Raw genomic sequence first — 13,570 nt, 5'->3', positions numbered from 1 at the left:
GGTCTTTTGGTCCTGGAAATTAAATGTTGGTATAGCGTTTCCACAGACCCAGCAGTAAGTTGTGAAGGTAGAAAGATCAAGCTAATTCTAAAATACAGGTTATAGAGCTTTCCTGCTGCCTGCTCCCTGTGTCAGTCATTCTGATTCTTACTAAAAGAATAAGGTAAATTGAGTTTGTGTCCTCACCTATACACAATTGGGATAATATAACCGGGCAACTATAGCAAGACCATATTGTCAGTCCCACTACTAATCTACAAGACACAACATGGGTAGTTCATGTCTGGGATTGCTTTATAAAATAAACCGTTTTTCACATATTAGGGCAGACACTGGGGGGCATAAGGAAACCAACCCCAGGCTGTGAGTCAGGCACCCGGGTTTTAGTCCTGATTCCCAGTCATCAGCTCTGTTACCTGAGTCCATACGTCCATTCTCTTGGGCTGGGTGATAAGTTGGAATGTTTCTAACTTCTCCTTTGCTCCACATCCTTCAGGAGGCCAGGTGGTAAATCTGATGAACCAACGCCTGCAAATAGGGTTTACAGAGAATGAAGTGCTCCAGATATTCTGTGATACCTGTGAAGCTGTTGCCCGCCTGCATCAGTGCAAAACTCCTATTATTCACCGAGATCTGAAGGTAACAGATGGCACTGTTTCATTACATGCTTTCTTACTTGCCTCAGGTACAGAGTAGATAGAATAGGGATGTGAGAATAGTTACAGGCTCAGTCTCTAATTCTAAGCTTACATTCTGCTATGGGAGATAAAATACAAAAAAAACAGAAGGAAAGAACAGTACAATACAGTTCTCAATGCTGTGAGCCTCCAGAAGTTCTTTATAATTATCAGATGCCAGAATACATATTGTTTTTGTTTTTTGTCAAATACCCTCAAATTCACTTTTCCACTGTCATGAAAAGTAATATACTAATTTTAATAATTAAAAAAAACGATGATGTTTGGGCTTTGAAGTCTATTTCATATTTTGAAAAAAAACATCAGTTGATTATTTCTTTAACTTGTCCTACTGGTTACCACCTTGTACCAGGCTTTTCATATTGAAGGTACTTGACAATGTTTGTTGAATGGAATTGGCATCTGGTTAGGATTCTGCTTGCAACACCATACACCATGTCCTCTGTTAGATTCTTTAGGTATACTGTCTCATCCGAGAGAGAGACTTATTTCTATTTTTTTTTTAACTTCTTTTTATTGCATAGTATAACATATATACAAAGCAAAGAAAGCACTTTTCAACACGTAGTTATAGGACAGGTTCCAGAGTTTGTCATGGGCTACAATTCCATGCTCTCAGATTTTTTTCCATCTAGCTGTTCCAGAATATAGGAGGCTAGAGGGAATAAATATTTTTTATCTCAATCAACTTTTTTTTTCTTTTTTGTGCAAAATAACATATATACAAAAGAGCAATAAATTTCAAAGCACAGCACAACAATTAGTTGTAGAACAGATTTCAGAATTTGGTATGGGTTACAATTCCACAATTTTAGGTTTTTACTTCTGACTGCTGTAAGATACTGGAGACTGAAAGGAATGTCAATTTAAATGATTCAGCAGTCATTTTCATTTGTTAAACCCTACCTTCTCTGAATAACGCCATCATCACCTTTGATCTTTCTATCCCACTCTTAAGGGGTATTTGGGCTATGAACATTCTAAGTTTTTTCTATTTTATAGTTGAGGAAACTAAGGAACAGAGGTTGACTTGCCTGAGGTCACTTAACGAGGAAGTAGCAGAAATAATCTATCTCTTGTGATTCTGAATTATAATTTCATTTCCTTATATTTGTGTTTTGGGGGAAAAAGCTTCATATCTAACAAATTGTGTCTGAATCCCCTAGCTTACTGGCTGAAAGTAGACTTCAGGTCCCACAGCAAATCTGTTGGACTAGAATTTTGGTGTTGGAGTCAAAGTGTCATAGAAATGCACATCTTAGTAATACTCCAGGTGGTTCTTGAGTACTCTTAAGTTTGAGGCTCAGGCAGCATGCTATCATTTCTTTTTTTTTTTTAACTTAAAAAAAATTTGGACATAATTCATATACCATAAAATTCACCGTTTTACATGGGCAGGCACCGGGAATCGAACCCGGGTCCTCTGGCATGGCAGGCAAGCGTTCTTGCCGCTGAGCCTCTGTGGCCCGCCCTAAAATTCACCCTTTTAAAGCATGCAAGGTTGTGTAACCATCATCACTATCTAGTTGTGGAACATTTTCATTACCCCCTAAAGAAACCCTATATATATTAACAGTATTTTCCTATTCTCTCCTCTCTCCAGCGTCTGGAGACCAGAAATCTACTTTTTGTCTCTGTGTATATGCCTATTCTGGATATGTCGTAGAAATGAAGTCGTACAATATGTGACCTTTTGTGTCTGGTGTCTTTCACTTAGCGTAATGCTTTTAAGACTCATCCATATTGTAGCATGTAACTGTACTATATCTGAATAATATTCCATTGTCCAGATATACCACATGTTATCGGTTGATGGATATTTTTGTTATGTCTACTTTTTGGCTATTATGAATAATGCTGCTCTGAATATCTGTATGCATGTTTTCAGTTCTTTCTGTATGTGACTTGAGTGGAATGGCTGTGTCATATGGTAACTCTTATGTTTAACTTTTCGAGAAATTTCCAAAACCACTCTACCATTTTACATTACCACCAGTGTGAGGATTCCAGTTTTTCCACATCCTTGCCAATACTTTTCATTGTCCGTCTTTTTTATTATAGTTGTTCTAGTGGGTATGAATTAGTACATGTGGCATTTCTATACTAGGCAGTTAACTCACAGGAAGTTCTCCCTCCAGCCTACCTCTGTCCACAGATGGCCCTTTTTCTGGGTATAAAAAGGAGAGTGCATTTCACTCAATGTTATGAGCCTAGCATGGTACAAGTACCTAATTCTGTGTGGGCAATACATATGTAGCATGGTTCTCACCCTCAAGAAGTTTGAACTATTCTTGATGAGAGGATAGAGCTGAAATATTTAGACTTGAGACAGAAATAAGTGAAATACAAAACTCTTTACAGCAAAATGATAAATAGGAAGTAAGTGGCTTAATGTATGGTCAGATAATGGGGTGGATATGGGATGATGGATATTCCAGGCAGAGAGTAGAGCCTGAGGGCTTCCTCAGGGTGTTTGGGATGAGGAGGTAGGTAAGAGTCCAGTGCATGGCCAGCTGCTGACCAAACTAGGCTGACTGCCGTTGCTTTATATAGGTACTGACACTTTATTTCTAGTTGCCTTTAACACTGAGTGAAATTCTCAGGCCTGTTAGCATAATACTTCCCCTGTTGCATGGGAAGACGTGTGAGTGGCACAGAACTAGGGGAAAAGTGTGGCAGGTGCCACAGGCTCTGGTCTGGGAGTGTGGACTCTTTTGCTTCTGTGACCTGTGTGACCTTGGGCCTCTCGGTATTCCCATTCCTCCCCCCACCCCATGTAAAACAGTGCTCAGTTTTCTTTGAACTCTGCAGTTCTGTAGCTCTCTGTGACTGATATGTACAAAGCAAATGCCAGATCATTTCCTCTGTATTGCTAAACGCATCTTTGTATTATCCTCCTCCCTGTAGCCTTTTGACTCCTTTGTGTCCCTCTCCCTTGACCTCTGTGACAATGCTCTCTCCCGTTATCCTCCTTAGCTCCTTCCTAAGCAGCTTGGAATGCTCCTCAAATCATTTAGCCTCTCTGAACCTTGGTTTCCTCATCTGTAAAATGAAGATGATATCCATGCCAGCTGTCTTGGGATTTTTGTAAGCAATGAGATAGTGCTTGTAAATCTCTAGGTACATCCCTAGTAAAATAAATGCCTGAGAGGAAACTAGTGGAGGAAGAGGCTGCACAGTGCTGGAAGCGCAGTATTTGTCTCTTAAGTCAGACATCCTGCTGATGTGCCCAGCAGTGGCTCAGGACACTGGCTTTGTCTCCCTTTCTACTCTGCCTTGGAAATGGAAGGTAAATAGGAAACCCTCAATTGTGATAGTTGTGGAGGAGTTCTTGATGCTGCTGTTTTTAGTAGTTGATTCCTGTTGGCTGTTTTCCTTGAAACAGCTTTTTTTCATGTTCTCAATTTCATTTATTTCTGCTCTAATCATCATTATTTCTTACCTTTGGTTTGCTTTGGGGTTAGTTTGCTGTTCTTTCTCTAGTTCTTCCAAGTGAACAGTTAATTCCTTGATTTTTGCTCTTTCTTCTTTTTTTTGACATAGTCATTTAGGGCAATAAATTTCCCTCTTAGCACTGCCTTTTTTGCATCCCATAAATTTTTATATGTTGTGTTTTCATCTTCATTTGCCTCAAGATATTTACTGATTTCTCCTGTAATTTCTTCCTTGACCCCCACTGGTTGTTTAAGAGTGTGTTGTTGAACCTCCATATATTTGTGAATTTTCTGGCCTTCTGCCTATTATTGATTTCCAACTTCATACCTTTATGATCTGAGAAAGTGTTTTGTATGATTTCAATCTTTTTTAATTTATTCAGACTTGCTTTGTGACCCAGCATATGGTCTATCCTTAAGAATAATCCATGAACACTTGAGAAAAAGGTATATCCTGCTGTTGTGGGGTGTAATGTTCTATAAATGTCTGTTAAGTCAAGTTTTTTATTGTTTTATTCAAATTCTCTGTTTATTGATCCTCTGTCTAAATGTTCTGTCCATTGATGAGGGTGGGGAATTGAAGTCTCCAACTATTATGGTAGATGTGTCTATTTTTCTTTTCAGTGGTTTCAGTGTTTGCCTCATGTATTTTGGAGCACTCTGGCTCAGTGCATAAATATTTATGATTGTTATGTCTTCTTGTTGAATTATTTCTTTTATTAATACATAGCTTCCTTTTTGTCTCTTTTAAGGTTTTACATTTTAAGTGTAATTTGTTGGATATTAGTATAGCTACTCCTGCTCTTTTCTGATTGTTGTTTGCATGAAATATCTTTCCTCAACCTTTCACTTTCACCTATATTTATCCTTGGGTCTAAAATGCATCTCCTGTAGACAGCATATAGATGGGTCCTGTTTTTTAATCCATTCTGCTGGTCTGTGTCTTTTGATTGGGGAGTTATTACTGTAAGGGCAGTACTTTCTTCTACCATTTTGTCTTTTGGATTTTATATTTCATATCTAATTTTTCCTCTTTACCTTTACTAATAGTTTTCATTTCTACATTCTTCCCCATGCCTCTCTCTCCTGTCTTTTCTTATCTGTCTCTAGTGCTCCCTTTAGTTTTTTACAGAGCCAGTCTCTTGGTCACAAATTCTCTCAGTGATTTTTTTGTCTGAAAGTGTTTTAATTTCCCCCTCATTTTTGAAGGACAGTTTTGTTTGATATAGAATTCTTGGTTGGCAGTTTTTCTCTTTTAGAATCTTAAATATATCATACCACTGTCTTCTTGCCTCCATGGTTTCTGCTGAGAAATCTACACAGCATCTTATTGGGCTTCCCTTGTATGTGATGGATTGCTTTTCTCTTGCTACTTTCAAAATTCTTTCACTTTGACATCTGACATTTTGATTAGTAAGTGTCTTGGAGTATGTCTATTTGGATCTGTTCTGTTTGGGGTACGCTGCACTTCTTGGATCTGTAATTTTAAGTCTTTCATAGAGTTGGGAAATTTTCATTGATAATTTCCTTAGTCTTTCTCCTCCTTTTCCCTTCTCTTCTCCTTCTGGGACACACACAACACATATATTCGTGTGCTTCATGTTGTCATTCAATTCCCAGAGTCCCTGCTCATATTTTTCCATTCTTTTCCCTATAATTTATTTTGCTTCTAGAATTTCAGATGTCCCGTCCTCCAGTAATCCTACCATCTGCCTCTTGAAATCTAACATTGTAATTTTCCATTGTTTTTTTCATATCTTCTGCTATGCTGTTCATTCCCATAAGTCCTGTGATTTGTTTTTTCAGACTTTTGATTTCTTCTTTTTGTTTGCCATTGCCTTTTTTTATATCCTCCCTCAATTTGTTGATTTTATTTTTGATGAGATTTTCCATGTCTGTTCAAACATGCTAAATTAGTTGTTTCAACTCCTGTATCTCATTTGAATTGTTGGTTTGTTCCTTTGACTGAGCCCTGTCTTCAATTTTCCTAGTATGATTGATTATTTTTTGCTGGCATCTAGACATTTAATTTCTTTAATTAGTTTATTCTGGAGATTGTTTTCACTCTTTTACCTAGGATTTTCTTACTGGATGATTTTGTTCTTTGTTCTTTGACATTCAGTTCAACTTATTCTAGACCTCTAGCTTAGGTTTTGTTTAGTGATCAGAATTTTTCAGTTCTTGTTTTCTTGTTTCTTGCCCTGCTTGTATGGTGCCTTTTTTTTCCCCCTGTTAGGAGGGTCTACTTAGGTATTATAGACCGCAGTCAGATTTTCCCAGACCAGACCAGCCTCCTTTCAGGAGGAAAGAGTCACCCTGCATCAGTTTTCCCTGAGAGTGAGACCCAGCAGGTTGATAGACTTTCCTGTGAAGTCTCTGGGCTCTGTTTTTCTTATCCTGCCCAGTATGTGGCACTTGTCTGCCTGCGGGGCCCACCAGCATAAGATTATGCAGCACCTTTAACTTTGGCAGACTCTCCTTGCCGGGGCCTGGTGGAGTCAGAGGCGAGTTTGTAGGCTGGCTTTAATCTCTTCAGCCCCTGGGGTCTGGATTCCTTGAAGGAGAGATTCCTTTTGAACTGGACTGCGCCCCTGAAGGTACAGCCTCCAGGGAATTACCTCCTTTCACCTGACCAGCCTCTTTGTCTCTCACAGAAGCTTAATTTCGCCTTTGCCTGGGGCAGTTGGAGCCTGAGAAGCCTTACAGTTGTATCTAAAGAGCAGTTAAGCAGTAGAAACACAGCAAAAACAAACAGACAAGAAACAGCTTTTCACAGCAGGACCCCAGTTCCTTGGGTTTGTTAATCAAGAGCTTAAGTTGGTACGTTGCTCTATGTATCTCCAGGTCCTATGTGCCCCCTCTTTTTTTTTTTTAGCATTCAGACCTTTTCAAGTATTTTGTGCTGTCCGATACGAAAAACTTCTGGTTATCCGCCCCCGCCCCCCCCATCAGCCCTGCCCTTCTGTGCCTGGGCAAAAACTATAAAACTAGTAACTTTAGCTTTTATTCGAGGTTTAGCTGAGCTGGGGGCCTACTTTTAGTAGTCAGAATTTGTTAATTAATTCCACAATTGGAGCTTGGTTGAGCTCAGCCCCTTGCTGTTAGTAAAGTTTCTTTCCTTTCCCCTCTGGGAAGCAGCCTGTACGGGAGGGGTGCCCGCCTCCGCTGCTGGGGGGACTCACAGTTCTGGGTGGGATCGCAGCTGGTCCACCTTGTCCAGACTGGTGTATGCTGTGTGTCCAGTCACTGATATCACCCCAGCAGTTGTTCTGTACTGTGTCTGGTTATTTACTAGCTGCTCTGGAGGATGAACTAAATTCCACAACTTGCTAAGCCACCATCTTGGAAACTTGAAACAGCTTTTTTAAAGATTAAATTTATATATCCTACAGTCCACCCATTTAAAATATACAGTTCAGTGTTTTTAGTATATTCACACATATACGCAACCTTCACCCCAATAAATTTTAGAACATGTTCATCACCTCAAAAAGAAGCCCCATAGCCTTTAGTTGTCACCTTCCTATCCCCTATCCCACCTGTAGTCTTAAGTAACCACTCGTCTCTTTTCTGTCTCTATAAATTTCCCTATTCTGGACTTTCATAGGGATAGAATCATATAATACATGGAATTTTGTAGCTCATTCCTTTCATTTAGTTAGCATTTTTTTGAGGTTTATCCATGTTGTAGCATGTATCGTTGCTGTTATTATTGTACCAAAACCAGAAAAGGATACCCTGAGAAATGAAAACTACAGAATAATATCACTTAAGTATAGAGATGCAAAAATATTCAACAACATATTAGCAAACCAAATCCAAAAGCATCTTAAAAGGATTACACACCATGACTGTTCTAGTTTGCTAGCTGCCAGAATGCAACACACCAGAGATGGATTGGCTTTTAATAAAAGGGAATTTATTTTGTTGGTTCTTCAGAGGAAAGGCAACTAACTTTCCACTGAGGTTCTTTCTTACGTGGAAGGCACAAGATGGTCTCTGCTGGTCTTCTCTCCAGGCCCCTGGGTTCCAACAGCTTTCCCCGGGGTGACTTCTTTCTGCATCTCCAAAGGCCTGGGCTGAGCTGCTAGTGCTGAGATGAGGAATGCCGAGCTGCTGCTTAGCAGTGCTATGTTGCAATCTCTCATTTAAGCACCAGCCAATTAAGTCAAACATCACTCATTGCAGCAGACACGCCTCCTAGCTGACTGCAGATGTAATTGGCAACAGATGAGGTTCACGTACCGTTGGCTTATGTCGGCAACAAGACTAGGTATGCTCACCTGGCCAAGTTGACAACTGAATCTAACACAATGACCAAATGGTATTTATCACAGAAATGTACGCATGATTCCACAAAAGAAATCAATCAGTATAATAGAATGTTAATAGAACAAGGGAAAGAAAGCCACAGGATCTTCTCAGTTGATGGAAAAAATATTTGACACAATCCAACATCCTCTCATGATAAAAACACTTGGAGAATTAGGAATAGAAGGGAACTCCATCGACGTGACAAAGAGCATTTGTGAAAAACCTACAACTAACATCATAGCAGTGCTGAAAGACAGAAATTCTACCCCAAGGTCAAGAACAAGACAAGCATGTCCACTTTACCTCTGCTATTCAACATTGTACAACAGGTTCTAGCCAGAGAAATTAGGTATGAAAAAGAAATAAAAGCAGTCGAATTGGGAAGGAAGAAGAAAAACTCTCTGATCACTGAAGACTTGATATCTTACTTGTAGAAAACCCCAGAGACTCCACAAGAAGAGTACTAGAGCTAATAAAAAATTCAGCAAAGTTGCAGAGTATGAGATTAACACACAAACATCAGTTGTGTGTCTCTATCCTCCAGCAACGATCAGTCTAAAAAGGAAATAAAGAAAGCAATTCCACTTACAGTAGTATACAAGAGAATGAAATACCTAGGAATAAATTTAACCAAGAAAGTGAAAGGAAGATTTGTATACTGAAAACTACAAAACATTGTGAAAAGAAATTAATGAAGACCTAAATATATAGAAAGATATCCCACAGAAGATTCAATATTGTTAAGATGGCAATACCACCTAAAGCAGTATAAAAATTCAATGCAATCCCTTTCAAATTTAAAACAGCCATTTTTGCAGAAATGAAAGTCAATCCTCAAGTTTTTTTTTTTTACATGGGCAGGTACCGGGAAACGAACCCGGGTCCTCTGGCATGGCAGGCAAGCGTTCTTGCCTACTGAGCCACCGTGGCCCACCCTATCCTCAAGTTTATGTGGAACTGAAGGGGGTCCTGAATAGCCAAAACAATATTGAAAAAAAAGAACACAGTAGGAAGACTCATACTTCCCAATTTCAAAACTTACTGCAAAGCTATAGTAATCAAAATAGTCTGATAAACATATAAACTCAAGGGTCCCAAGACCATTCATTGAAGAAAGAATAGCCTCTTCAACAAATGGTGCTGGGACAACTGAATATCCAAATGCAAATAATGAAAACAGACCTTTACCTCAGGCCATATAAAAAATGAACTCAAAATGTATCAATGACCTAAATATGAACTCAAACTTAGAAGTATGGAAGAAAACATAGGAGTAAATCTTACTGACTTTGGATTTGACAATGATTTCTTACGTATGACACCATAAAGCTTTTACCCAAAAAAAGAAATTGGACATATCAAAATTAAAATATTTTATGCACCAAAGTACATTACCAAGAGAGTGAAAAGATGACTTACAAAATAAGAGAAGTATTTGCATATCATATATCTAAGTGTCTAGTTGTTGATATATATATCAACAACCAAAAGACAACTCGATTTAAAAATGGGCAAAATAGACGTTTTTGAAAGAAGAAAACCAAATTGCTGACAAGCATGTGAAAAGATACTAAACATCATTGTTTTAGTTTCCTTGTTGCTAAAGCACATACCATGCACTGGGTTAGTTTAAACTATGGAATTTGTGGGCTCCTAGTTTTGATGGTAGGAGAAGTTTAAATCGAGTCATCATCAAGGCAGTACCTTCTTCCCAAACACTGTCATTCTGGTACTGGTTGTCAGTGAGCCTTGGTCTTGGCTTTTCTGTCACATGGCAGTGCACATGGTGGCCTGGCCTGGCCTCCTCTTCTCTTCTAGCTACTCCCTCTGGCTTTTTTCCCATCTCTGTAAGGCCTTCAGTAAAAGGATTAAGATCCACACTTGATCTGAAGTAACCTCATCAAAAGTTCCTATAGACAAGGATTCGTACCCACAGGAATGGATTAAGTTTAATTTTTTTGTGTGATACATTGCTCCAAAGCACCACGGTCATTAATCTTAAGAAAATGCAAATCAAAACCACAATAAGATACCACTTATACCCATTAAGATGGCCATAAGCAAAAAAATGGAAAATAACAAGGCGAGCTTGAGGGAGAAATTAGAACCCTCATACAACATTAGTGAGAATGTAAAATGCTGCTGCTACTGTGCAAAACATTTTGGTACTTCCTCAAGAAGCTAAGCAGAATTACCATATGACTCAGTAACTCCATTCCTAGGTGTATACCCAAAAGAATTGAAAGTGGGAGCTCAAATACTTGTACATATTATGTTTAAAGCAGCATTATTCACAATAGCCAAAAGATGGAAAAACCCAAATGTCCATCAACAGATAAGTAGATAAACAAAATGTGATTTATCTGTACAATGCAATATTATTCAATCATAAAAAGAAATGAAGTTCAGATACCAGTACAGCATGGGTAAACTTCAAACATTATTCTAAGTGAAAGAAGCCAGACACAAAAGGTCCCATATTGTATGATTCCATTGATATGAACTATTCAAAATAGAGACAAGAAGGAGGTTTCCAGCTGCTGGGGGGAGAGAGTGAGAGGGAGTGAAGCTTATTGGGTATGGGGTTTTCTTTTGGAATGGTTAAAATGTTTTGGGACTAGATTGTGGTGGTGGTTATATAACAATGTGAATGTACCAAATAACACTAAATTGTACATTTAAAAAATGGTTAATTTTATATTGTATGAATTTCATCTACCGTCAGCATCTCCAGTCTTTAAGGTCTTCTGCCTCTCCAGTCCAGTGTGGAGTCCACACACCAGGCTATGCTTTAAGTGTTTTTGCTGATGATTGTGGTGGTGATGGAGGGTAGCAATAGCTACCTCCAGTTTGGCCTTAGAGGCTTTTACAGGTGTTACAAGTTGCATGGACAGATTGTGAGGGGGTAGCCAAAGCAGCAACTCCTAAGGTGACTGCCACAAAGTGATTTCACTTTTGTAATCTCATTTGATCCTCCCAACAAATTTGCAAAGTAGCCAGAGCAAAGATTACTGTTTTTATCTGGCCAGCGATGTGCCTCTTCTTTGTTTCCATCCTTTGTCTACTTTATCCACTTCTCTCCCCCAACAGTGATTTTGATCCCCAGAACTACCTTGTTTGTGTTTTGTTATCAATTGGTTTTTCAGTTTTCTAAATGTACATTTCAGCATTAGAAGTAAAAAAACTGACTAGATGCATGAGGTCAGGAAATGAAAAGAGTATGGATTATTGCTGAATGATGCTAAATAAGTGATCTTATCAGCAACATTATACTGTACTTGGGTATTGTGGGCGACACCGAAGCATAATATAATGTTCTGCTCTCAAAGATTTGTCCTCCCGAAAGGGAGAGCATAAATTTGTAAAGAGTTAGATTCTAGAATTCTAAATGATTATCAATAATTATTATAGACCAGAGGTCAGCAAGCTTTTTCTGCAAAGGGCCAGTTAGTAAATATTTTAGACTTTGCAGCTTGCTTTTGCTGTTGTAGCTCAAAAGCAGTCACAGATGAAGGAGTAAGTAAGCAGTGGACATAGCTAGATTCAGCCTGAAGGCCGTGGTTTGTTGACAGTAAGTTCTGTGAATTTTGGAGGAGTGAAGGGTCACTTCTGCTTAGGGTGGACATGGAACCTTTGTTTTCTTGCTACAGTAATATTTTATTAATAAGATGTCATCATTGATAGTAAAATTTTTCTGACTCTCTTTCTGCAAATCATATTTTAAAATTATACTTTCAGTCAGAATCATTGAAAGCAACATGAGTTGCTCTTGGCAAGTACAAGATTGATAATTTGATAATTTTGAAAATTGATAATTTTTCATTTTGAAAAGGTTTTCTGCTGATGCAGATATTACTGGAGCTGATACAGTATATTTTAGGCTGTGACAAAACTGAAATAAATTTCTGATAAATTATTTCAAAATATAAATTATAGAACATCTAGAACTGATGAAACAGCTCCTATGAAAGTAGCTTGTGCCTCGGCTTTTGTCAACAATTTTTCTAAAAAGATTTAACTCTTCATGCAAACCAGTTTCATGCCATCTGAATTTAATTTTAAAGTAGATTTCTGCAATGACATATTTAAGTTTCCTCTAATATTTCTTATAACTTGTAAAGGTAGTATAAGAACCTAAAAATGACTTCATGATTTTATATAATTAAAAATGACTGTTTATGGGGTGCATGTGTGGTTCAGTGGTAGAATGCTCACCTTCCATGCAGGAGACCTGGGTTCGATTCCTGGACCATACACCAAAAAAAAAAAAAAAAGGCTGTTAATGCATTCTATCACCGTATTTCAAATTATAAAGAAAATTATCTTCCACATTAATAATTGGTTCATCTGAAGTTTCAATGAAAGTAGTATTCTTTTCCATCAAATGAGATGATCTTAAAATTTAATTTCTGTTCTAAGGCTGTGAATATGTACTTTGCAATATTGCAACAGTTTGCAAAACCAGAGTCTAAATTCTATGAAAAACTATTAATTCCAAGACATGCTTTATTGCAAAGTCCATGTATATGCTTTTTTTTTTTAACATTTTTTATTGTGAGTTATAACATTAATACAAAACAATAAATTTCCAAGTACATTTTAACATATAGTTATAGAACAGTTTCAAAGTTTGGTGTGGGTTACAGTTTTGCAATTTCAGGTTTTTCTTCTAGCTGCTCCAAAATACTGGAGACTAAAATCAACATATATATAACGATTCAGCAGTCATACTCATTTGCTAAATCCTGTCTTCTCCCAATCTTTAGGGATATTTGAGCTATGCCCATTCTAACTTTTCCACATTAAAAAAGGGGTATAACAATATGGGATAAAGGGATGAAACTAGTTGATGTTCTTGGAGAGGATGTCCACTCTGGGTTTCAGAACTCATCTGGACTAGGAACCCTCTGGAAGTTATAGATTTCTGCAAAGTAAACTTAGTACCTGCAACTTTTGTAGAATCTCAGATAAAGCCCTAGGTGTCCTTTAGGGTAAACAGGAATGATGTTGGTTGGGGATTGGCAAACTGTGGCAACTGGCAGTGTCTAGCTGAAGCTTACATTAAAGTAGCCTCCAGAATAATCTCTTGGCTCTATTTAAACTCACTTAGCCACTTATACCTTA

At 38.0% G+C, this 13,570-nt stretch overlaps 1 protein-coding gene across 9 annotated transcripts in view; it reads left to right on the top strand.

Moving 5' to 3' along the window:
• Window positions 1-13,570, top strand: part of AAK1 (AP2 associated kinase 1) — a 205,646-nt gene that overhangs the window by 106,847 nt on the left and 85,229 nt on the right. For all 9 annotated transcript variants that reach the window (XM_077134454.1, XM_077134450.1, XM_077134449.1 and 6 more), the window contains exon 5: window positions 497-639. In XM_077134454.1, coding sequence (XP_076990569.1) covers window positions 497-639 — 143 coding nt within the window. The remainder of the gene's footprint in view (window positions 1-496; window positions 640-13,570) is intronic.

The sequence above is a fragment of the Tamandua tetradactyla genome, chromosome 17 (assembly GCF_023851605.1).
Source record: "Tamandua tetradactyla isolate mTamTet1 chromosome 17, mTamTet1.pri, whole genome shotgun sequence".
Lineage (NCBI taxonomy): Eukaryota > Metazoa > Chordata > Mammalia > Pilosa > Myrmecophagidae > Tamandua > Tamandua tetradactyla.
Note: the sequence above shows the minus strand (reverse complement) of the source record. Positions and strands in the feature narration are given on the sequence as shown.